The following is a 25566-nucleotide window of genomic DNA, read 5'->3' as shown; positions in this document are numbered from 1 at the left end:
CAAGGATAATCCTTTCTTCTACATCTCTATGTATGGGGGCAAATGCACTGTCAGTGCTTCAGAAATAGTCTCTAAATAGAAATAAAAGAGGGCAGAACAAAGAAAATCAAGGCCAGGAGGGAAGAAGAAGCTCCAGAGAGGTCAGTGGAGCCAAAGCTCCTGCACTTAGCCTGAGTGGAAATAAAGCAAAATGGCATCTAGTGTTAATGGAAAGGAGATGGAGAAATATGTGAAATACTGCGAGAGCCTCTGTGCCTGCATCCCAAACTGGATGATGGTAGTGTCACCTGCCACCAGCTTTAGCTAGAAATATGCTGCAGCAGGTTAAAAGGAGAGAGAACACTGACATCATGTTTGCAGAGCATCTTCCTTTCAAAAAGTATGTTGAAAATCTGAAATGTCACCATGCTGAAAATGTCAACCACTTCCACGATCATCTGGAGAAATGAGACTTCAGCACTTTCCCAGCATCTGTTGGGGTTTTGGTCTTATTTTGAAGTTCTGACAGCGTTCCCTTGCTGTTTTGAAATCCCATTCAACCCAAAGCCTGAAAAATAGGAACTGCTTGATTTATATGTCTTAAAGGAACTCTGTTGCAGCAGAAGTGGCTGAATCCATCTCCATGACCTTTCAGAGATGAACTGTGAATGGCAAGAAGGTGGATTGTAGTGAAGAAATGCACCACCTGCAATATTTGCTCTTTTCTCCAGTCTTTAGTGTCTTCTCCACCAATCTATTAAAAAAAAAAAACAACAAAAATACGACCCACAACTTTCTTAATCTCTACTACACTATTTACTGGTCTTCTTGCACAACCCCCCCTGCCGTGTGCTGATGTGTTTGTGAGAGGCTGGTAGAAAAGGAAGGGTGGAGGGAGGATGGAGGAGAAAGAGGATGGGGAGATGCAATAATGAAAGCCCAGCAAGAACCAGTGCAAAGGGTGCTGGTGATTGCACTGGGACAGAGGAGACCTGGAGTTACATGTAGGAAATCAGTGTCACTGCTTTGCCATGTCCTGAGGTGCGAGACTACTCCCCCCTGCAACACTCTCCTGCTCCTGCAAGGAGGGATGCTCATAAGATCCCTTGGAAATGTCAAACCTTGGCTCAGAAATGACCGGAGAATAGAATATGGAGACAGCGATCACTTCTGAGCCTGTGGGGTGAGATGCAAGCATCATAGGATTGCTGGGTTGGAAAAGACCTTTGAGATCGCGAAGCCCACCTGTACCTGTCCACTACTAAATCACATCCCTAAGCACTTCATAACTTGACAGCCTGGGCGTGGGGCAGACACACCAGTGTGTGGTGTGAATTTCACAGTGGAAATGAGAAACCCAGGACTGGTTGCTGCCCTGCAGCAGTGATATCCCTTCCCTCCCTTCACCTCCAGACCTGTTGAATGTGTGTGCGCTGCACCAGCCCTCATCCCTGAGGATGCTCCAAGTGCATCTTCAGCCCCATCAGGGATGCAGCCCCTGCTTGCCTGCAAGGAGAACGGAGTTAGGGCTCTAAACTCCCCCCCTGCAGGGCTGCAAGAGAGGGAGAGAAATCCCTGCAAAATACACCCACAGCCCCGCTGCTGAGAAACCCAGGAGCTCCCGGCACCACCGGCCGGGGCATCCCAAATAACCCCGGTTGCAGGGGATGGGTTTATCCCCATCCCACCCCGGGGAATTTTTCTGGCATCCTTGGGGGATGCAGGAACAGCCAGGGCGGGGGTCATGGGCGATGGTGTCTGGTCAGACTTCCCAGCCCTGCATCGGAGGCGATTTTCTCGGAAGGGAAACAAAAAAGAATCAGAAAAAAAAAAAAAAAACAATAAAAAAAAAAATCCCGCAGTGTGGCTGTACGTGCAAACACCCCCGCACAAGCACAGCCGCACACACCAGCATTTCACAGCAATTTCTCCGTAAACCCCCTGAAACCTCTATATAAAAAAACATCAAAAAACCCAGCGAGCAAAGGGCAGAAAGTTGTGCGGGTGCCGGTGGGGGGAGGCTGCTCCTCACCAGTTGATTTTGCATCTTGCCTTGTGCTTTCGCCTGCTCTTTCTTTTAAATCTATTCTCTGCAACAGAGAATTGGACATCAGGAAAAATTTCTTCACCAAGAGGGTTCTCGGGCCCTGGCAGAGGCTGCTCGGGGGGGTGGTGGAGTCCCCATCCCTGGAGGTGTTTAAAAGACGGATGGATGAAGTGCTCAGGGATGTGATTTCGTAGCGAACAGGTACGGTTGGGCTTGATGATCTCAAAGATCTTTTCCAACCTACGGATTCTATGAATAAACAGGTAACGCAGGAGGCGGAGGGGACGGGCGAAGGGGAAGGGATGCGGCGCATCTTTGCTTCTCCTTCTTTTCTCCATCTCCCTCCCTGGAAGTTTCTTCGCCGCGCGAAATAAGGGGAGAAACCGAAATAAAAGGTTGCGGAGAGGGAAAATCGGAGTCAGAGCTCTCGTTTTGCTGGCGGTGTAAGATCCTTTATGGTATTTTCTCGCGTTTTAGGCGCTGGAACCGCGGGGGTCGATTTCACGAGTGGCTTTCAGCCCGGTTTTTGAGTCTATTTCCAAGGCTCGGGGGGAGGGGGGCGCGGAGGCACCGCGGAGCGCGCAGAACTGGGGCGACGGGTGGCTGGGATGCGTTTTTTTATTTTTTTTCCATTTTTTTTTTTTTGGAAACTGCTGAAAAACGTCGCCGAAGGAGTTGGCTGATAAATTAAATAGGGAGGGGGGGAAGAAAAAAAGAGAAAGCCCTAAAAAAGAGTGTCAGGCATGCGCACTGCGCGGATGCCATATTGGAATGAGGCGAGTGCGGGCGCAGGGAGCGAGCGGCTCCGCGCAGCGCAGCGCAACGCGGGGGCTCGGAAAAAAGGGGAAAACACCCCCTAAACCAGCCAAACTCGGCCAGGTAAGACACCGCGCCCGGCAGTTCTCCCTCCCCACTGGCCTCTCCCTTTATTTTATTTATGGGGTTGGGTGGAAAGAGTCGCTTTTCTCCAAGATTTATGAAAACGCTTTTTTTTTGGTAAAAAAAAAAAAGCAAAGCAGATGTGTGGGTTTTAATTTTTTTTTCCCTTGCTAAGAAAGGGGGAAAACCGGGTTGGAGTTGTCGGGAAGAGTTGGGGCGAGCGGGGCAGGGTCCCCCCCGCGGGAGATGCTGCTCCCGGCGCTGCATCCCGGGCTCGGCGAGTTCTCACGGGCAGGGTTTGCCGTGCATGGTTTTTTTTTTTTTTTTAATCAGCGTATTCCATTTAGATGCTCTCATTTTCCCCCACCCCCCCTTTTTTTAACCTCTTTCTTTTTCCTCCCTCTCTTTTTTTTTTTTTTTTCTTTCTCTATCATTTTGCTGCTTTCCTGGTCTCAAATGCTTGTGCGACCTCCTTTCAAATTTCCTAGGGTGATGCACGTCTCGGAAAGAGTTATTTTGGGTGTGCGGATGTTTTTTTTTTTTTTCCCCCTGAATCTGTAGGGGAGAAGGGGAAACAAAAAAACAAACCCAAACAACTGTAGGGGAAGAAAAGAGAAAGCGCTCAGCGGTGCCAAAATGTGCAGCCCCTGATCTCTTCGTATTTTCCCGTCGCGCTCCCGAACTGCGGTAAATGAATATTTATAGCGCTTGTCAGCTCAACATGGCGGGTTAAGGTGTCTTTAAAAAACTGAAAATAAACATTTTTGAGAGGAGGGAAGGGGGAAAGGCGAGGCGCCACACGTTTGGTTCGGCTCTTTTGTTGCTCGGAGGGGTGCGCTGGTGAATTGAAGGCGAAGGGAAGGGGATGGGGTCCCCCCTCCTCCCGCAGGACCCACTGATGGGCCAAGTATAAAGCGTTTATGTGTGTGATGGGAATAAACCATGAGACTTCGGAGCCCGCTTTGCCTTTGAATGCCAAAATTACAGACGTGCCAGGAGAAAGGGGGAAAGCTGAGAGGCACAGGGATGATTTATTTTGCGTTTCCAGTAGGATGAGATGTCCTGTTGGAGCTGTCAGACCATTCCCTGCTTTCCTCGGCTCGCGAATGTGGTTTTTTTTTTTTTTTTACTCTTTCCCCACGCCCCGTTGTTTAGCCAGAACGCTTTGAAATTGCTCCGCATGGAAATTTGGGCTGAAAAACAAGCGACTTCACCAGTGCGAGCCGCAACGAGCGTCTCTTTTTGCAGAGGGAGCCTAAAAAGCTCACGACAGCGGAGGCGAATCGCAGCTTTTGCGAAGCAAGTGAATGAGAGTTTGCGAGGAGTTTGCAAGGAGTTGTTTGTGCCCTTCCCAGCTGCCTTTTGCAAATGTGTTTTCCAGGGGAGTGGAGGAGTCGGGCAGCCTGGGAAGCAGGAGAAACTTCTTGTGCAGGGAGCGTTTCGTTGCTGCTGTTCTGGGATTGTTTCTCCGTGGTTGCGAAACGTTAACTTTGTTTTGTAGCCGTGGGAGGCGGTGGGAAGCTCCAGCATCCTAGGCTGGCAGCGCCCTGGTGGGGATGGATAAGCCAGGACCCTGGAGGATGGATCCGGGGTGGAGGATGCTGGAGGATGGATCCGGGGTGGAGGATGCTGGAGGATGGATCCGGGGTGGAGGATGCTGGAGGATGGATCCGGGGTGGAGGATGCTGGAGGATGGATCCGGGGTGGAGGATGCTGGAGGGTGGATCCGAGGTGGAGGATGCTGGAGGATGGATCCGGGGTGGAGGATGCTGGAGGGTGGATCCGGGGTGGAGGATGCTGGAGGGTGGATCCGGGGTGGAGGATGCTGGAGGATGGATCCGGGGTGGAGGATGCTGGAGGATGTATCTGAGGTGGAGGATGCTGGAGGATGAATCCGGGGTGGAGGATGCTGGAGGATGGATCCGGGGTGGAGGATCCTGGAGGATGGATTCGAGGTGGAGGATGCTGGAGGATGGATTCGAGGTGGAGGATGCTGGAGGGTGGATCCGGGGTGGAGGATGCTGGAGGATGGATCTGAGGTGGAGGATGCTGGAGGATGGATCTGAGGTGGAGGATGCTGGAGGATGGATCTGAGGTGGAGGATGCTGGAGGATGGATTCGAGGTGGAAGATGCTGGAGGATGGATTCGAGGTGGAGGATGCTGGAGGATGGATCCGGGGTGGAGGATGCTGGAGGGGAGAGAGAGTTGATCTGCCTGCCCATTTCCCTTCATCCCTGCATTCCCATGCTCTCCAGAAACCCACCGTGCTTTTACTTAGGAAGAGTGGTTAGGGATGCTGTTTGCACACTTTGCCAGGCAGGTTGAAGTTTTCCCTTCTAAAAGGGCTCTGCTCCATCTTCCTACTCCATTCTCCTGCCCCCCCACCCCCTTTCTTCCTCGACAGTCCCTGACAGGACCAAGCTTTGCTGCTTGGGGAGCCAGCTGACTAGCATCACAGGATATGGTGGCAGGGAGGGGGACAGAGGAGAAGACTGAGAAGGTTGTGATTTCTTATTAAAATAGTAGAAAACAGCTTTGATTTTAAGCAGAGAGGCTTGGGAGGCAGCTGTCAAACAGTGGTGGGACTTGAGTAGCAAAACCCAGGAACTGCAGTGGAGTAGTGTCAACCTATGGAGTTTTCTGTGGGGTGGGAAGGGATGAAGCCATTGCAAAATGAAAGCAATATCCCCTGTGCATCTCTCTATCCCCAAGTTTACTGCCCCTCGGACAGGACAGCTTTTAAAATCAGGTTGTGCTCCAGGTGATCTTGGGGATGTGTAGCAGAGAGACCTGGTGTCTGAGCAGAGAAGCAGCTTCGCCTGGTTGTGTGCTGCGGATGTGGTGATGGAGGGGATGCAGAGGTCTCTGAAGATCCCTCTGTACCTGGGCTCTCCCCCCTCTTTCCTCACTTCCCCTTTTTTTTTTTAATCTTTGCCCTGGAGGGATGTGCCTAAAAATGGAAGTAGCCTAAAATGGCTCTTACCATGCAAACTGCACGTTTTAATGGAAACTTGCACTTGGCATCAGTATTGCCTGTTCCAGGGGTGGGGTGTCCCTCACACCCCATGCCTTTGACTCTTTGACTCTCTCTCCTCAGCCAGGGGACACCCACATCAGGCAAAGGGAACCTTTTTGCTCCCTGATCTTTGTTCTGGTTTCCCTCAAAGAGTGGGGTCCTGTTGCTGCACAGAGCGCATGGACACCCCTAACTGCTGCACCAGTGAGGTTGCCTTAGGTTCAGCTCTGCTCACATCACTCAAACCTCCTCCGAGGACTTTTTTTCCTGCAGTGGTGGGAGTTGCTGGCCAGAATTTAGTGCAATTTGCTTTTCCTCCCAACAACCCTTTAGGTACAAATAAATTTGTTTTCCTTTGCTGAGGGCAAAGGAGGAGCAGGTGGAGCAGGTTTTCTCTCAGGGTGGATTGCCTGGATGAGCAGGGATGCAAGTGGCTTTTTTTTTTCTCTCCAACAGATTATTTATGGAAGGGAAAAAATATTCTCACAAGTCTAATAACTTCAGTGCTTATAAAGGATTAGGTCCTAATAACTCCTCTGATAAGATGGAGGCTCAGTGTAATCTGTTACTAAGTGAAAATCTAAAAGCTATTTAAATAGATACTGCAAAGAGCTATCAAGAGACTAGTACATCGCAAACAACAAGGAGATACCTTTTAACTGATTTTAGGGAGTGCAGGGGTAGTGGGATGGTAGATGCAGCACAAGCAAGACAGTCTAATTTAATTTATATATTGGGAAAACATTTAAAAATATTCAACAGATGTTTTAAGGATGTTGCGGAGGTGGAGTGTGTTTCGTACAGATGTAAGAACATCTGTAGGAGACAGTATATATTTATATGGCTATATATATTTTTATCTCTATGAATGATAATTGGCTGGGCAAACAGTTGATGCTGTAATGCAGCATTTATTAAAACTTTATGGTAGTGTTACTAGAAATAGAATAAACACTGCAACTAACAAGCGTTTGGGGATGCTTTTCCCCCCACTCTTGACTTGTGCTGCTGGCTTGTTAAATATATATATGTATTTTGAATCACTCTTTCTGGCTGTTTTGCAGCCCTGAGGCTGCTGACCTGATATAATGAGAGCATCAGCGGTGGGATGTGACATAACCTTGGTGCAGGATGTGATAGAGAAGGTGCTGTCTTGTTTCTTTGAGGACTTTTTGTTGGTGTGTGATAAGGGGAGGTGTGGAGGGCAGGGTATGGAGAGGAGGTTTTCAAGGGGAGTGGTGGTGGTGGTGGTGGGTGGAGGAGGTGACTGTGTCCAAGTGGCTAAGTAAAGGAGCTGTGGAGAGGCCCCAAATCTGGGACGAATAGCCAAAACGTGAAGTAGTGGAGCCAGAGGCATGTTTCTAGAGGTGCGCAGGAAAAATTAATGTGGTACCCACAGGGCACCTCCTTTTAGAGGACCTGAAGGCAGTAGAGACGTCGGAGATATTTTGTAACTGTGAATACTCGTACAAAACATATCGGCTGCTGCAACAGGTTCCTCAGTGCTGAAAGTGAAGTGTAGTCGCTGTTGTTAATAGCGATGCTATTTGCAGTTACTGAGTTTGTTCAGTCATTGTTATGTGCTGGTCCTTGGGAAATTTTTTTAAAGCATTAGAGTAGCTGATGGAACCTTGTCAATATTTAAATCTTGTCATTTGAAACTGTTGATCTTTGCACAACAGTCATCTCTGATGAAACCAGTCAAATCCATCCTACGGGTTTTCTGCCAGAAGACTTCTCTTTGTATTTTCTGTGTTTCAGATATGACTCCTACAGTGATTCAAAATGTTTGGGTTTGCAAGGGAATGAAGAAATACGAGCAGATACTCTTGTCACTGACATTTTAAAAAAGTCCTGAAAGACTTTATTTTGAGATTGGCATTTTGCAAGACTTAGCCAAGGCATTCTTGAGAGGGTTGGTTTGGAAAATGTGTTCACAGCTACTCCATTTTTATGAATCAGAAGCATTTGCTCAAAAACTGAATAGTAATAAAAAGAAATGAGAATCCCCCCGCCTCCCCCCAAGCAGTTCTTGACAGCTGACCGAAAGATCATTTCTGAGTGGGTGTGGGTCTTAGAAAGGATATTTGCAGAATCCTTGCTATTTTTGCTTTCACTGATGGTTCTTGCTTTCATGATTAATAACTGAGTGACTTGTGCAAGGGAGTACTGTTTTCTTGGGTAAAGTCCTGAAACCCAGTTTCTGTCTAAGTTAGTGGAAAGTTTTGTGTTTCTTTGCCTGGCAAGGAAGATGAATTCCCTCTGCTAAAATCCAGAAGGTGACATTATCTTAGCTCCTGCAGCATGGGACATCAGACAAGATGACCATTGGCTGAAGATGCTTAGGCTTTACTAAGGAGCTACTAAGTCACATTTCTGGACTATTGGGTGGAAAGCACTAGCTTTCCTGGATATACTAAAAATATAACTTTAAAGATAGGACAAGAAAAAACAGTATTTAATTGTTTCTTGAAAGGTGTTTTTGGTAAGGTGCAGGTGTAAGACCAGACTCCACGATGCACCATTGTATGGGTGGTAGTGGGGCATTCAACTTGAATGTCCTGGAGCAGCTCACGTGTTCACCATGGCATCTCTTACAGGCCACTTGTAGAGTGTAAGAGAACCCAGTTTGGTTTTTTCTTAGAGAAATGTGATGCAATTGGCCCTGTAAATGTGATTTGCAGGACTCTCGAGTTAAAATCTGTTGTGGAATTTAGTTCTGGATAGACCTTGGCAGGGGTCTGCTGGCTGCCCTCACATGCCCTTGGCAAAGGGAAGGTTCCTCCTCTTCCTGCTGTTGTTTTATTTTCTCTTTGGCAAATCCTGCCAATCAGTGAAGCTGCTTCTGGATGTAAAGCACTGAGAGAGATCTAAGTGTGTGTAGGACTGAGCTCAAATGCTGATCAGCTGTGTTATTTAAATGAACCAAACAGTGCCAAGACCTAAAATGTCATTTTTCCTAAAAAGTGTTGGAATCAGACGGGAGATGTTTCCTGGTTTTCGGCTTGCATCTTGTATGTTTTTTGGAAAATGGCTCTGCCTGCTGCAAAGCATGGCAAGATCGAAGGCAGAACTGATAGCCCTGGGCGATGAGAGTTTTGGCTGATGAGGAACATCTGAATTGGGCCCTAAATTAAGTCCATGAAAACAGTATTTTGTGTTTCCTGCTGGGTGATTTCTGTTGCTTGGCTGATGGGTCCTGTTCAGGGGGTCTTACTGTTTTTTTTTTTTGTTTTGTTTTGTTTTTTTTTAATCCACGTGACTGGTGTTTGAGATGATAAGCATCAGATGAGATGTTTCAGGATGGTAAGCGGCTGTGAGTGTGAGTTACCCACCTAAAAAGCTTCCTCATTTCAGCTGTTTCAAACACGGAGATGTGAGAAGACAGGATGTTGCACATGGTTGGTGTTGCTGCCATGCTTCTTCCCTGCAGGTTTTTTGTCTATTTTGGAGGGCATTAGGGATGTTAATTTGGTTGTCTGAATGGCCCTCGTTTGGCTGAGGGCTTTAGAAGATGCTTAATCTTAAATATGCCATTACCCAAAGTGGTTGGTATATTTTGGGTTGTTACCACGGGTAGAAGTGCTTTTCCAAAGAGGAGCTTCATCATAGAAATAGCCTGTTGGATCACAGAGAAGCTGGCAGCCACTCAGTAGATGACAGAACAGCTAGAAATGAGACAGGTTAGTCTCAGACAGGTGACCTCCCCCTCCCTGGCCTGGAAACTTATGCTGACATTTATATCTATGCAAAGAGGATGTAAAATATCAGTGCTGTGACAGGAGGGGATTTTACAGCTGCTCAGGATGAGCATCAGTAGTGCAAACGCAGGGCAGAGGCACCTGCTTGCCATGCCTGTCTGTTCGTAACAGCCCTGTGTGACAGTTCAAGGTTGGACTCTGTTGTTGGTGTCCACATCTGGGAGGCTCTGCCAGCCACCTGATATGAGAATTGAGGACAGGAGCGTACCATGCACACATGCCGCGAGGTATGCTCGAGGAAGGAACATCCAGGGTTAGCAGGGGTGATGGCAGGGGTACAGGTGTGGCAGCAATTCCTTATCACTCTTGGTTATGGAACATCTAGCTCAATTGAGAGAGGGGAAATGTAATGAAAAAGTGCTTTTAATTATAGAGGTTTGATCTAGTTCTCAGCAGGCTTTTGCTTTAAGTCCATCTCTGGCTCCTTAGGCTATATTGACACATAGGGCAGCTAAAAGTGGAATGTGTACCTAAGTCAGACATCTGCATGTCAGTCATCTCTCTGTTCTCTTTATTTTTTTTTTTTCCTTTCCTAATATTGCAGGGCTTGTCACTGTAAACAAGTCAGTTTCTGTTATTAGGGTTATTTTACTTTCCCTTGCCTTATTTTACTTATTTATCGCTGTGTGTATCCTGGACTCTGTGGTGTGGCAGGTAGGATGAGGAAATTGCCTTGTGCAGCAGTTCTATCTCTGCTGGCATATGGCATAAAAAGCATGAGGCATTCGGCAACCAGAGTGAGAAGAGAGGAGAGCAAGGACCTTCTAAGTTACAGAGCGCTGTTAACACCTCGCATTATCTCTTCCCCGTGTTTTCAGAGGAGTTTGCTTCCTGTCCTTCTTCCCCTTTGGGATGGACAATCCAGACCCTCCCTGCTCTGATGGTTCCTCAAATTTCTCATTTTCGCATGTCCGCCCTCAAGGCTTAGTAATTTATTTTCTGTGCTGGTGCACAACTAATATTGATGCTTGATTTCAAGAGCAGAAAGAACAGCCCTGTTGAGTGTCTGAAGCAGGAGGGCTGGAAGGGACCTTCATGGTTTGTACAGACAATCTGTTAATCCAGGGCAGGATTAACTGTATCGAGATCTGTTTCTAGACAGATCATCATCCTATCCCCATCAGAAATGGAGGCCCTGTGCCCTTACCACCATGTATTCTGCTTCTTCACCAGATTCATATAATCATAGAATAATTTGGGTTGTAAGGGACATTAAAGATCAGCCAGTTCCAAACACCTTCTACTGGATCAGGTTGCTCAAAGCCTCATCCGACCTGGTCTTGAACACCTCCAGGGATGGGGCATCCACAACTTCTCTGGGTACCCTGTTCCAGTGCCTCACCACCCTACTAGTGAAAAATTTCTTCCCAATAGCTAATCTAAGTCTTTCAGCTTAAAACCTTTACCCCCTCATCCTGTGCCTGCACTCCCTGATAAAGAGCCCCTCCCCAGCTTTCCTGCAGGCTCCTTTCAGTACTGGGAGGCTGCAATGAGGTCCTCCTGCAGCCTCCTCTTCTCTAGGCTTGACAGCCCAAACTGTCTCAGCCTGTCATTCATTATATATTAGCTATTTTCTTTCTCATGCCCAAATCAAATGTCCCCTCCTGCAGTTTAAACCCAGGCCTTCCTGTTTGATCCACCGAGAACATGGAATACAGATTATACTCTTTTTCCATTCATCTGTCTTCTATATATTTGTGTATTGTGAACATTGCTAGTTCTCCAGATTAGATGGGATTTGTTTCTTCCACCCCAGAGTACATCTGAAGCAACACAGCCCTGTTCAAAGCAGTAATTTGCCCCTAATGAAATCCTGTGGGGAGTTCAGTATGAAATAAATTGTCAGTCGATATAAGTGAAAACATTTGGCGAGGGGAAACTCTCAAATAAATAATAATAATAAAAAAAAGCAAAATAGGAATTTGGAAGAAGTGATCCTCGAAAGGTTTCCAACTGGTACTTTGTCTCAGAAGAGGGACAGGCTCTTTCTCTAGGACGTGAAAGCTGTTCCTTGATGAGTTCAATAGCCCTTCCAAATGAGTCTCCATTTGCATTGTGCAGATGCTCAGGGGGTATAAATATTGTGGCACACTGCCGCTAGTAATCCTGCATGAGGTATGGTTTCATTTAGGGACCTCTGCCTGGAAGAGCAGACTTTCTTGTCAGCAACAGTGTTAGCCCTAGGCATCCTCATGTTAAATGCAGTGGGATGGTTTGCAGCATTGCCTGTGAAGTAGGTTTTTGGGGGAGATGGTGACTGCATCCATTGCCTTACATTGCCTGCATGCTTGTGGAGGTGATCTCTCAGTGTTGAAAAAGGTCACTTGCATTGATTAAAGGAAGAAGTGGAGATTCAGGCTTTTAGACCTAGAAGGGAAGACTGTTGCCTTGACTTGAGCTATAAAAATCAGAGATTGGGTGTGGTTTTGCTTTCAGTGTGGTTATTGGGAAAGCCGATCTCGGTATTCGCTGGGGCTGGGATCCACTGGAACATGGGTAACTCCAGGCTAGCAGGTAATGGAAGCAACCAGAAGGGCTACAGGAACACAGTGTTGGATCAGACTGTCTTGATGAAGAGCAGAGTCCCAAAAGGAAAAGGAAATGTGGAGAAGAGAGCTTGAGGGTGGGCAGGATATCAGCTTGGTATTTTTTGCCTTGACTCTCAGGTGATGCCTGATCTTATATTGTGTCCTGCTGGAGACAAGATATCTTACTGGGCCACCTGAGAAGGGAGAGAAAGGTTCAAAATCAGCCTTGTGGCAGCCAACTCTTGTGCATCCTAGATTTGGTACCGTGGGGCTGAGTGCCCTTCACCCTGCTCCACAGACAGGGCCAGTACCAAATGGCATCTGGGCATCTCACTTCTTCAGTTTGTGTGCTGGTAAATTTGGGTGTCTAAAATTTTAGCAGGTGCTGTGCAAGTACAGGCACCCCTTGAAGACTGCACCTCTCCTCTGAACTGTGGGTGTGTGACTTAGACCACACAAATCATCCTTTGGAGATGCTTTCTCTTGGTTAGCTGCAGATGATGGACTGGATGAGGCAAACCTCACTTGAGATGGGTAGGACTGGTAGGCATAATTCCTTGTAGTGCTGTTTCGTGAGGTCTGGGGCTGTACTGGAAAACTTCAAGGTGAGGTCAAGAATGGAGTCACAACCTGGTCTGGTATCATCTGTGTCCTACCTGGGCTTTTGCTCCATCTGCCTAGCCCTGTGTGCCCCTGTTTTACCTGATGTAAAGCCATTTGGCCAGGTGGGGGATGTTAACAAGGACATAGAAAATGATGTGTTCTGAGCAATTGGAGTGACAGTCTCAGCCCCAGCACTGGGTTGAGGCAGGACAGGTCTCAGCTCAATCCTGTCCTGCTTCTGGAGAGCCTCAGCACCAATTACTGCAGTTTCCTAATTTTTCAGGCAAGTAAATGTAAAAACGGTTTCCTTGATAGCTTTGCAGTGGCTTTTTTTTTTTTTCACTCATGGCTTGCAGAAGCCTCGAAGGTGGTAAAGACTTCTTGAAATTGCACATGGTACCACCTGGCTTAGGGGAGACTGAGTGAAATCAACAGATGCATTCACCAGGGAAGTCTCCTCCAGACATCCTATGTTCAACTTCCACCTGATTTGGCTGGAGAAAGAAGTGCAGGCTCGTTATATCCCAACGTATCTTGGGTTACTGAGCCCTGGAGCTGCCTGTGGATCCACACTCTCACCTGCTACATCCCTAGGACAGGCTCTTCACCAAGGACATGGGGTTGTGCTGTCAGTCCTTTCTGCAGCCCTACTGTGCTCATCAAATGGCTCCTCACTGAGAGGTGGGACTATCCCACAGTGGGATTTCCACTTCTCTGCTGTGCAGGAGGTTTCAAGGAGGTAGGATCTTCTTTGCTTCCTCCATTCCTGTAGCCTGCCTTTTTATATCAGTCCTAATTAATCAACCGTGTATTGGAGGAAGAAGGTTAAGTTTTTCAGGACTAAATCTATGGTGCTGAATTTGTGCGTGTGGGTAGGGTACCTCTCCCTACAGGGTCTCACTTCAAAGGAAGGAAAACCAGGGTGGAGTTGACAGGAGATAAGTGTAAAATGATGAGAAAGCCAGTGCTGGCACTTGACAAAGAGCCAATATTGATAGAGATGACAAGGCAGCATGATTGAGATAATGGTGTGGCTGAGACTGACAGTCATGAGAAGAAGGAAATAAAAGTTGTTTTTTTTTTATATATGGACTACCTTTTTCTGCCTGTGAATTAAGAGTCTGGATCTGAATTGAATACCAGGGGAATGGTGTGGGAAGAATTGGATTAGTTTGAACCACCACTGTGCAGAAACAATGACCAAGGGATCTGAAACCAGGGAATCTCCCCCTTCCCTGCTCCCTCAAATGCATTTCATGATATTTTTCTTTGCCTAGTGCACTGTCACCTGGAGCCTCTTTTGCTGTTGTTTACAAGCTGGCAATGGGGCTTGTCTTAATTTGGTTTCTGGTGGACACATGTTTCTTCGGACTAACAGAGAAATCAGAGTACAGTGATGTTTGCTGCTTGTTTAATGTTGGTGATTGCAGACCAGTTAGCATGCTACTGTTAACAGTATGGCTGGGGACTCTGTTTGAAGTGTTAATTAGCAGCAATTAATAAGAAGTGAAAAATTAATATCCTATGTCAGCTTTCTTTGCTGGTTAGTTATATCAACACGTAGGCTCAGAGCTATCTTAATGCCTGTGTTTGCATAAGAGCTTGGTCTTGTCGCATGTTATTGGGGAAATAATTAAATGTTTTCCTACCATAAAAGCTAAACTAGTCATTTCCAAAGTAAGAAGATAAACTGTTGCCTCTGCCAGATCCAGTCTTCTTGGGATGTGGATGTTCTTGATGTGACATTTCAAAACCAAGAAATTGTGGCTTAAGCAAAAATGACATTAAAACAGAGTTAAACAAACAAAAATACTGATGACATTGCTGAATCTGGCTGTGAGATTCTGCTATGCCCCCTTTTAATTGAAGTGGACTCAAGCCCAGCCCCAGATGTGGCCACTGAGGATGGATCCCAGTGGTGTTGTAAACACTTTCGATAAGTTCCTGCTGGTTTTCCCATCCCATTTCTGACAGAAAATTCCCTGACCCAGGGAAACAGGCTGTTCTCATGGATCTGGTGGCAGATCTGAGTCTTGACTGCATACAAAACAATAAATACTGTTGTCATCTGATTGGACACCTTCAGCTTTTTATCAGCCCATCATAGGAGCATCACAAGGTTTAACTATGTTACCAAGAGTCTTATCATTCTTCTTGGTACTATTACCCCTGAGTTCTGTTAAAGGTGATTGATTTGTTGCGTTGTTTAAATTGCTCTCCGTGTTTCTCTCAGTCCTTTGATGTTTTTTTTTTTTTTTTTTTTTAAAATAGACCTAGATTACCTTCCATCATTGTCTGGTCCTAGGCAAAAATGAAAACAGCTGAATCCACCCCAGGTTTAGCTTCAGCAGGCATCTCCCCTCTGCTCACGTTTGACAAGCTTGATGTAAAATCTTGATACTTAACCAATTTATTATTAATGATATTTACGGAAGTATTCTCTACCAAAGGAGAAGTGTTTTTTGACTTTCAGTAGACTGATTGCTTCTAGTTTCGCAGTTAATTGAAACTTATTATACACTGGGGATAAGTGATACATATGTTCTGAGGTTAGCAGCTCTCAAAATACTCATAGTGTATAATACACTTAATTCATTAACAAGTCTCGTGTCAACAAAGAATAAAGATGAAGTGCTGTAGTGGCCATTGCAGTGGGGAAGTGATCATTATTATTTATGGAGTGCTCAAAGTATACTAAGCACTTTGCAAAGAGACCAACGAAGATGATGCTCTCAATTGCCTTATGGTCTCGTTTTTAAAAAGTATGTTTTCCTTGCATTCGCGTGTTCCTTTAGAGTGGGGAACACAAATTGCTGATGGAGGTCTAACTTGGCACAACTGACCTTCAGCTGGGGGTTGTATCACCTGCCTTGGTAATTTGCTTTTCCAGTGATGCTTTGTGAAACACCTATGGTTTTAGCATGATTTAAGTGCAGTCACCATGATGCTGTTGTGCTCCAGCAGACAGTCCCACAGTGTGGACATCACACAAGCTTCACATGCTTCTTGTCTTTTTCCATTCCTTCTATAACTGTTCGTATATGACTATTTCCTCCTCACAGTTTTCACTGGAACAGCCTTAAAAACTGGGAACAAAAAAAATCTACAACAGAGCACCCTCCCTCTTTCTATTTTATAGCCACTATATCTGAGCTTTCTGAATATGCTCCCTGAGTAGTAAAAGTTGAAAAAAATCCCATAATATTTTTACAATCTTATTACCTTCTGCTTTGCCTGGCCTCTGGCAGTAAACTTTTTTTCCTACTTTTAGTCATGCTTCTTGCAGGGCATTTGAGGTCTGTGCTGCCAGCATAGTCCTCTCTGTCATGAAAGCCTTGGATTCATCCGCTAATAAGGAGGACCAGTATTCCACTTCGTATATTCTGGACACACCTTCCCTACATCTGTCTTTGCTTTAGCATATCTTGTGTGAATAGCTGTTTCCCTCTGTGCCTATAACCTGAGCTCTTGGTTTCTCTTTTCCAGTCCTCCTTTGACATCTTGTAATTCATCACCATCTCAGAGAGTTTTACTGAAAAGCTCTCTCTGGAGTTTTTTTAATCTACTCCTAAGGGTGTCTTTCTGGCTGTTGCTTGTCTGGTGGCTTCCTGTAGCTAGAAATATAGTTCTTACTTAGCCTGGTGTCTTGTTTCGAGATCTAGTCAGTCTGCATTCCCTTTCTCATATAATTTTTCATCTCTACATATTTTTATTCCACTTCATATTTACTATGGTCATTCCCTCTAGAAGAATCTCCCCTGCCAACATAACCCAATCTATGCCTGAGTTCATATTTGCTACCCTGCATGGTACTAACTGGTGCAGTTACCTTAGGTGGGTCTTCATTCAAAAAAACCCAAGTGTATGTGCATTCTGCATGCAGAACTTTATTTTCCAGAGCTATTCCAGTTTCTCCCAAGTATTTTCCCTTTGGTGTTACCTCTGTTTCATTATCACAAATAATGAAATAGCCCCTTTTAGAATTTTGAATATTTATGGAGTGAGATCTATCTCATGTGGTGCTAGCCATCAACAAGTTGGAAGTCAAGGGCTGGACTTTTTTTTTTTTGACATGGCTTTTGCCACCTTATGAGCTTATCGTACCCTCTCTGTTTAATGGTACAGGGAGATGGACTGAACTTTGAGATACACCTGGAGTACTATGTTCGGTTCTGGAGTCCTCAGCACAGGAAGGACACGGGTCTCTTAAAGCAGGTGCAGAGGAGGACACTAAGTTGATCAGAGGGCTGGAGCACCTCTCATACAAAGACAGGCTGAGAGAGTTGGGGTTGTCCAGTCTGAAGAAGAGAAGACTGGGGAGACCTTATAGCAGCTTTCCAGTAATTAAAGGGGCTACAGGAAAGCTGCGGAGGGGCTCTTTATCAGGGAGTGCAGGGATAGGGCATAAGGGAATGGTTTTAAGCTGAAAGAGGGGAGATCTAGATTAGATATTAGGAAGAAATTATTTAGTGTTGGGGTGGTGAGGCACTGGCACAGGTTGCCCAGGGACGTTGTGTATGCTGCATCTCTGGAGGTGTTCAAGACCAGGTTGGATGAGGTTTTGAGCGACCTGGTCTAGTGGAAGGTGGGATTGGAACTGTATGGTCTTTAAGGTCCCTTCCAACTCCAACCGTTCTGTGATTCTGTACAAACCTTGTGGATGATGTTCGTTAGTGCATTGTCTTCTCTGTCGTTATTATTGTTGTATTGCCTTATGATATTATTGCCACTAAGACCTTTTGTTGTTGTTCCTCATCCAACTGTAGCTTCACCTTGGAGGAGAGAGCAGGATAGGTTACAGTCTGTGTGAGATAACTTGAAAACCATTAGGAAGGGCTGAGGGGAATGGGTTGGTGTAGGTGGAACAAATCACTCTTTGTTTTGTTTTGTTTTTCTTTTAACTTGTCCTCTAGGTACTCCTTGCTGCAGGATGAATTAGGAAGGCAAGGCCTCTCCCCCTGAACTATGGAGACAAGGTCATCTTTCATCGCTACCATGCAAGAGACGCAGCATCTCTCCCAAGAAAAGGGTCAGAGCCCAGCCAACGGCAACAGGGAGCAGTTTGATTCAGGTGAGCTCTCCTTCACATCCATGGGTTTTCCTCAGTGTTACAGCTGATCACTGGTAGTGGTGGGGACAGCCATATTGCCAGGGGAATGTTGAGAATCATAGAATCATAGAATAACCAGGTTGGAAGAGACCCACCGGGTCATCCAGTCCAACCATTCCCCTCAAACACTAAACCATGTCCCTCAGCACCTCGTCCACCCGTGCCTTAAACACCTCCAGGGAAGGTGACTCAACCACCTCCCTGGGCAGCCTGTTCCAGTTCCCAGTGACCCCTTCTGTGAAGAATATTTTCCTAATGTCCAGAGAATGGTTGTACAGCCTGAAGGCCTTTATTTTCAGTCTTATGGATTGTGTCCCTTGGTTGGTGGGTTGGGAAATTTGAGTTTTTCTTCTTCTGGATCTCTTCTATAGTATGTAGCAGCTACTCAGAATGTGAAGAAAAAGCAATAGAGAACCTTTCCCAGCACATCATATTGTGTTCTTCCTGTTTCACTACCATTTTTTATTTTGCTGGAGTTTTATGGTTTAAGAGAGGAAATCAACGTTCAGAAATTGCAGCATTTCTCCTTTGTTTTGACCTTTCACCCCCATTTCCTCCAGATTTTTTTTTGAGTGCTTTAAGTGAGAGGGCTTCCCAAACGTTAGATCTGCCCGTGAAGAGCTGCTTGCCTGTTGTTCTTGTGCTCATGGGTATGACTGGATGCTCTGTGATGCTCCAGGGTGGACACCTGAAGGTGAGAATACACTGATCTAATTTTGGGCATCATCATGGTAGATACAGAAGAATAAGTTCTAGCTTCTGGTGATTTCTTCTGGAATTAGGTGCTTTAACTCCCATATCTAGCCTTAACAGGAGGAGACTGTATCTATCATGAAGTTGCACGTTATGGCTAGACCAAATCTACTTTCTTTCTGATGCCAAAATGAGAGACCTCCTGCATGTCCTCTTCTGCCCATCATACCCTGGGCTGAGTCGATCAACTCCCTAACCCAGCAGAAAGGTAATACAGGAAAAAAGAAGTCAATACTTTTCTGCCAGCTTTATGTATTGAACTGGCTGGAGGAAGAGGGAGGGCCAGAACATGTGCTGGTGGGAATGGGAGTTCTCCCAGTGGCACTGAGTTGTTAATTTGGCTCAGCTATGACTTCATCCTTGCTCTGTGTTTGTGCAGGAGAGCTCAGGTGATGGACTTGTGGAGAACACTGTCAGTGTATTGAAATTGGAGATTGCCCCAACCCAGGTGTAGGAGCTTGCACTTGGCCTTGTTGGACCTCACGAGCTTCTCACAGGCCCACTTCTCCAGCCTGTCCGGGTCTCTCTGGATGACATGCTGTCCTTCCGGTGTGTCAACTGCACCACTCAGTTTGGTGTCATCTGCAAACTTGCTGAGAGTGCACTCAGTCTTGCTGTCGATATCATTGATGAAGATATTATTTTGATTCATTGATATTAAAAAAAAGCACTGGCCCCTGTCCTGAAGTGCCACATCTACACGCTTTTTGAACACCTCCGTGGATGGTGACTCCACCACTTCCCTGGACAGCCTCTTTCAGTGCTTCACCACTCTTTCAGTAAAGAAGTTTTTCCTAATATGAAATCTAAACCTCCCTTGGTGCGACTTGAGGCCATTTCCTGTCATCCTATCACTTCTTACCTGGGAGAAGAGATCAAAACCCACTTCACTACAACCTCCTTTCAGGTAGTTTTAGAGAGGTCTCCCACTCAGTCTTCTGTTCTCCAGACTAAACAACCCTGTTCCCACAGCCGCTTCCCATAAGACTTGTGCTCCAGACCCTTAACCGGCTTCGTTGCCCTTCTTTGGACGTGCTCCATCAACTCAGTGTCTAGTCTCTACTGGATCTGTTTGTATCTGTGGGAGGCGTAGGAGCCTCTAGGGTGAGGTTCAGTTAGTCAACCGTAGACGTTGGTTCTGGAATGAGATGTAGTGGTCTGTGTCTTAAATTTCTGTGGGGATATGAGTCTTGGTGATTCTCCCACGGTTTGTGGTTGATTAGGTAACACCACCCCCTGCTCCACCCCTCAGTCCCCTCTTGGTGGGTTCACTGCATAAGCATTTCAGTTCTCTATTTACTCAAAAAGTCGTGAAGGCATCTATGTGCTATAAGTAAGATGGCTAAGCAATTTTCAGTGAAGCCTGGAAAAATCTGTGTTTCTGGAGCCACAGGTTTTGGGTCTTTTATCCTCTTTATTTCCTGTAGCTAAACATACTAGGAGGCTGTTAACAGCTGGAACACTTGCATTTTTATAGTGTCAGTGCATGAGCGCTTTAAAGCCATTGAGAGGCTCACAGATAATGACTTGTTGATTTTATTTGCCATCTTGGGCTTGTTTATACATCACCGTATTGTAGGCAAGCCAGCCTTGACTCTTTTGTTAAGAGAGAGCACTGGGCCTAAGTACCAATAATTGAAAAGGGAGTTGATGTGTAGAATAGGCCTAATGCCAAATTTCTCATCTCACAGGGCGCTCTGTGAAGTGTTGGCACGTGGGGTTTTGCAGCTCTCCAGTAGAGCCAGGACTTTGTTCTTGGAGTGCATGACTTGAGGAGCGATGAACAGATCACCTTTGTGATAACTGCTTCTCAACTGGGCACAGTCTTTGTTGTATATTGAGAGACTTTACATTTTTCTGTCTGCATTTTAATCAGGGGATCTCCAGGCAATTGAGAGAGGTAGGGCTCTCTCCTCAGCAGTAAGGCTTTTCTCATGGATGAGGACATTTGTGCACAGCTCTGTGTACATAGAATCATAGAATAACCAGGTTGGAAGAGACCCACCGGATCATCGAGTCCAGCCATTCCTATCAAACACCAAACCATGCCCCTCAGCACCTCGTCCACCCGTCCCTTAAACACCTCCAGGGAAGGTGAACCAACCACCTCCTTGGGCAGCCTGTTCCAGTGCCCAATGACCCTTTCTGTGAAGAATTTTTTCCTAATGTCCAGCCTAAACCTCCCCTGGCGGAGCTTGAGGCCATTCCCTCTTGTCCTGTCCCCTGTCACTTGGGAGAAGAGGCCAGCACCCTCCTCTCTACAACCTCCTTTCAGGTAGTTGTAGAGAGCAATGAGGTCTCCCCTCAGACTTCTCTTCTCCAGGCTAAACAACCCCAGCTCTCTCAGCCGTTCCTCATAAGGCCTGTTCTCCAGCCCCCTCACCAGCTTTGTTGCTCTTCTCTGGACTCGCTCCAGAGCCTCAACATCCTTCTTGCGGTGAGGGGCCCAGAACTGAACACAGGATTCGAGGAGCGGTCTCAGCAGTGCCGAGTACAGAGGGAGAATAACAGAGATGGGGTTGGGTCCCCTCAGCAGGTCTCATCCCTTGGCCGTGCAATCTCATGCTGGATGGCCTCTTGCCAGATTTCTAGAAAGGAAGAAAATCCAAAAAAAAGCATTTTGGAAACTTACAGCCCCTTCAAAATCCTTTGTGATAAAACGAAGCAAAATAAAACACTGATACTGTGATAAATGAGTGCTCTGACATTATTTTTACAGACCTTGTGAAAGTAATTTCCTGATAAAGTCTGCAGATAAAACACAGCAGAGGAGTCAGACTTGTGTCAGAGTGAAATGAATTGACAGGGAGACAAGGCTGCAGCTCTCGCGCTCCCTCCCTCTGGAGTCTTAAAGCCTCTCTATATGGGTTTAGAAAGAAGAGATTTGGGTGTTACTTTTTAAAAACAGGTGCTATTTTTAGTTTTGCTGGACTGCATGTGAATGAACCAGCCGGTGAGTCCCTCTGTGTGGGCACGTGGAGGTCACAGGTAGTAGGATTATGAAGTACAGGAAGGCTTGTTGTATCTATAACAAGCACCTGTAATGCTAACATAAGTAAGGTGCTGTTGGCAAATTCGGGAGAAGATTTTGTCACCCTGCAGACATTGCTCCCTACAAAGGCTGGGGGTTATATACTGAACTGCCTAAAAAACCCTGCTTCCACGGCTCTGTGGAATAACTCCTGCCCCCAAGACAACTGTGGAAAGCTGGAGAACATGGGATGCTTGTCTGGACTGACCCAGCAGGTTTGAGCAAAAAATAATAATAAAAACTGAGAATATGCAGAGAGCATTGTGGGCTGAGGGAAATGCTTCATGCTCTGAAGTGTAAGAATCTGAGAGAAAAGATGTTCTGTACTGAATGTGTCTATTTTCAGGCTGCAGTCATGGAGTTGGGTTATTTCTTCTTACTGAGTTGAAAAGTCATCTGGTAGCCACTTTATCATGGGAGTAATTGTTGATTCACATCTTCATATTTAAGCAGGTTAATTGAGCTTAAGGCAATGAGTCTGACTTTACACTTGATGTGGCAGCGTGGAAAGTGTTTAACAGTGATGACAGCTCAGCACTCCTCTTTGAACTCTCTATCCTCCATCGGCTCTGTCTCAAAACCCCTCTTCTGATCCACCTTTTCCCCTTCACCGATGTATGCCTGGCTCCACAGGCAGCAAATAAAACCAATGTCTTCCCCTTTTAATAATGAGAGATTCCTATTGCACAACATAATTTTCCCGTCTTGAAAACTGGAGACCTGTAGCAGTAATTGCAATAAATTAACCCTGCAGTTTTCTTCATAAAACTGTCTGGGGAGGTTTCTTAATTCAGTTTGTCATGAGTCACTTTAATTACATCATGACCACGCTGATGAATGTTTGGGCAGGTAAGGGTCTTGCAGAGTTTGCCTGATAAATGCTTATTGCAAAGAGCTCATTGCTAGACTGCAAATATTTTTGCTCTGGGGATCAAACTGAGTTTGTGAGATTGCTTGGGAACAAAATGAAAACAATCGGATTTGGCTTATTTTCTGTAAGTGAAAGAAGATTTATTTTTAATTTTTGCTGTTTGTGTTTCTGTGATGGTTGGAGGCCTCAACTCTGCTCTATTCAGTGCAGCTATAAAAACCCCCGAAGAGTAGTAATGCCAAGTCCTTCACTGTTGGGAAAGATGGTGTTGGGGCGTGGTGCAGATGGGGCAAGCATGATATAGAGCCCCAAATCTGAAATGAGGCAAGGAGAATTTCAGGGAGCAAGAAGGCAGTGTTGGTCTGGTGAGGGTAGCTGGGCAATTTGGAGGAAAGCAGCTGTAGTCTTGGGGGCAGAGGGAGACATGGGGGCCTGGGCTGAGACTTCGGGGTGGAGGGATGCTGAGGAAGGAGAGAAAGGGTGGCAGGACTAAACCTGGTACACCCCTCCCCCAGGAGCTGGTGTAAGTGCCAACACTGCTCAGGCAACAGAGCTTCTAGAATTATCACTAGGCACTGCTGTGATTAAATAGAGTAGGGTGACTGATTTTGGGGCATAAGCAAGGCCATTGCAACTTTGTCATAGCAGCCTTTGTCAAGGCAGCCACCTCCCTTGCAGTAAGAGTCATCAAATACAGAATAAAAGAGCACAATTGCCTGTTGCAGTATGATGGGTTTGCTGCCCGGCTGCTGTGAAAGCAGAGCCATTTCTGGTTTCCAAGTGTTGGCTGTTTAAGTCCCAAAGTCTGTTGAAAGTGTAGTAAAGATTTGGTCAAACGAGAAAAGCACAGATCTTTAAAACAAACTGTCTGTTTTCCCTTGTGTTGATGTTTATACTGGTTGCTATTGTCACTCTGAACTCCTTGACACAACTTTTGCCTTCTTTGGCTGTGTTTTAGGCTGCTTTTCTTTCTTTTTTTTTTTCTCCTTTTGAACAGATGAGGGCTCCAGCATTGAGGATGCAGACTTCAACTGGGACGAGTACCTGGAGGAAACAGGAGCCAGTGCTGCTCCCCACACCTCCTTCAAACATGTACGTGCTTTGTCTGAGCTTTGTTCACATTGAGCGCGTTCTCTCTTCTGGTTTTCAGGGGTCCCTGGAGAACTCAAGTGGGGTCTGACCATTCTGGGGGTAAATTGTCCCTCTGTGCATCAGGCAGGATGAGTAGGTATGGCTCCCAGCTGGTGTTAGGTGAACTTGGCATGTTTGCATTGTCTGCAATCACAGCTCAGAGTGCTTCGTCTATGCCACTGCCTTATCCTCTGCCTTGGTTTCAAATTTTCCATTTTTGAGTGCTTCTGATGCTTTCCTTTTGCTTTTAATGAATTAATTTTTTTCTCTTAACCTATATTTTCTTCCCTGTTCATTGCTGTCTCTCCTAATCTCACTACAGTGCCTTATTTCTCAGAAAATGTCCTCTTACTGTGAGATTTACTGACTAGCAGGGTCACTCAGCAGTAGAGTTCAGCATGGCCCATAGGAAATCATCTCTTAACCTTCTGCATGGAGATGCTGTCCCTGGAGTGTGAGAACCAAGTGCTTAGGTAGATGACGTTTTTCCTTGGTAAACGTGGCTTATACAGACAGCCACGGTAGTTAAGCATGGTCTGTGTCTGTGGTCCCTCTTAGCACAAATAGCATTCAAAGTCTCCGAAATCTTGGCTGATTAAGAAAATCAGAACATGCTTTGAAGAAAGGACCCTGTCCATTGTTGTTTGGGACTGGCTTCTCCATCCTCCACCAGTGGTTTAATCTGTTCAGCTCCACATGTGTGATGTAGCATAAAGATATGGGACAGAAATTAAGTTGATGTGTCAGTTCTTTGTCACAGTCAAGGATATTCATGTGTGGCATGTTAGTAGGTCTTTTCCAGGACATCTTTGTCATTCAGCCACAAGACTGTGCTGTCAGAGATGTTGAGACCTAGTGGGAAGGTGTTGTGATGCTTTCATCTAAGTAAAGCCACAAGTCCTGATGGCTCTATGTCCTCAGCTGCAAGTCCCATGAGGATGCTGTTGCTTATCCTCCTACCTGACCCACCAGATACAGGTAGCAGCCTGTTCTACTACAGATACTCATCAGTTGTGCTAGCTCTTCTCCTAGCTTCACTTGGCTGGTCTTTGTGCTCTGGAGGATGCGGACATCTTCAGTAGGAAGAGAGGATTTTTAGCTGTGATGATCTAGGCTGCCTTACACTGAGTCTGTTTGCTAGCAGAGATGCACTTTGGGAACAGTGTAGTTGTGCTGCAGTGAGAGGGAAGCGTCTGAAAGAAGCTACTTTAAGAGATGTACTTCTGAAAGTTGCTGCTTTAAGAGAAGTCTCTGTTTGGATCACTGCGTTCATGCCATTAAACCACCTCTGTCTCCAGTTGGTTCCTTGTTCTTGTTTTGAAAGGGTAAGTGATGAAAAGCCTCTTTTCCGTCTACATCAGAAGAATAATACGATCCTCTATCCCCTATTTTACTTTCATTTTAACAACAATAGAGTATTGCAGGACAAAGAATTGTAAGAAGAATTGCAGAGCAACGTTAAAGTTTTATTGTAGCAGCTCAGGAGAAAGCCATCCCTGTGGTCCGGAAAAAAAGCCGGCAGGGGAGAAAGCCAGCTTGGTTGAATAGAGAGATCTTGAGGGATATCAAGAAGAAAAGAACTGTTTATGGCCTCTGGAAGAAGGGACAGGCCTCTTGGGTGGACTACAGGAGGGAAGTGAGATTGTGTAGGGAAAAAATCAGAAGGGCTAAGGCTCAGCTAGAAATTGGATTGGCCAAGTCAGTGAAAGATAACAAAAAATCTTTCTACAAATATATAAATAATAAAAGGCGGACTAGGGAGACCATACAGTCCCTATTGGACACAGAAGGGACAACAGTAACAGGGGATGAGGAAAAGGCTGAGGTACTTAATGCCTTCTTTGCCTCAGTCTTTA

General features: G+C 45.9%; 1 protein-coding gene across 2 annotated transcripts in view; it reads left to right on the top strand.

The window, feature by feature from the left end:
- Nucleotides 1-2884: 2884 nt before the first annotated feature.
- Nucleotides 2885-25566, top strand: part of SFMBT2 (Scm like with four mbt domains 2) — a 120263-nt gene continuing 97581 nt past the window's right edge. Inside the window, exons 1-3 of one of the 2 annotated variants that reach the window (XM_069867146.1) lie at nucleotides 2885-2905; nucleotides 17728-17885; nucleotides 23577-23671. In XM_069867146.1, the coding sequence (XP_069723247.1) occupies nucleotides 17780-17885; nucleotides 23577-23671 (201 nt within the window). In that variant the 5' untranslated portion in view covers nucleotides 2885-2905; nucleotides 17728-17779. Of the gene's footprint in view, nucleotides 2906-16589; nucleotides 16649-17727; nucleotides 17886-23576; nucleotides 23672-25566 lie in introns of those variants that run through there. The other variant, XM_069867056.1, reaches the window with a different exon arrangement.

The sequence above is a fragment of the Phaenicophaeus curvirostris genome, chromosome 1, assembly GCF_032191515.1.
Source record: "Phaenicophaeus curvirostris isolate KB17595 chromosome 1, BPBGC_Pcur_1.0, whole genome shotgun sequence".
In the NCBI taxonomy this organism is placed as follows: Eukaryota; Metazoa; Chordata; class Aves; order Cuculiformes; family Cuculidae; genus Phaenicophaeus; species Phaenicophaeus curvirostris.
Note: the sequence above shows the minus strand (reverse complement) of the source record. Positions and strands in the feature narration are given on the sequence as shown.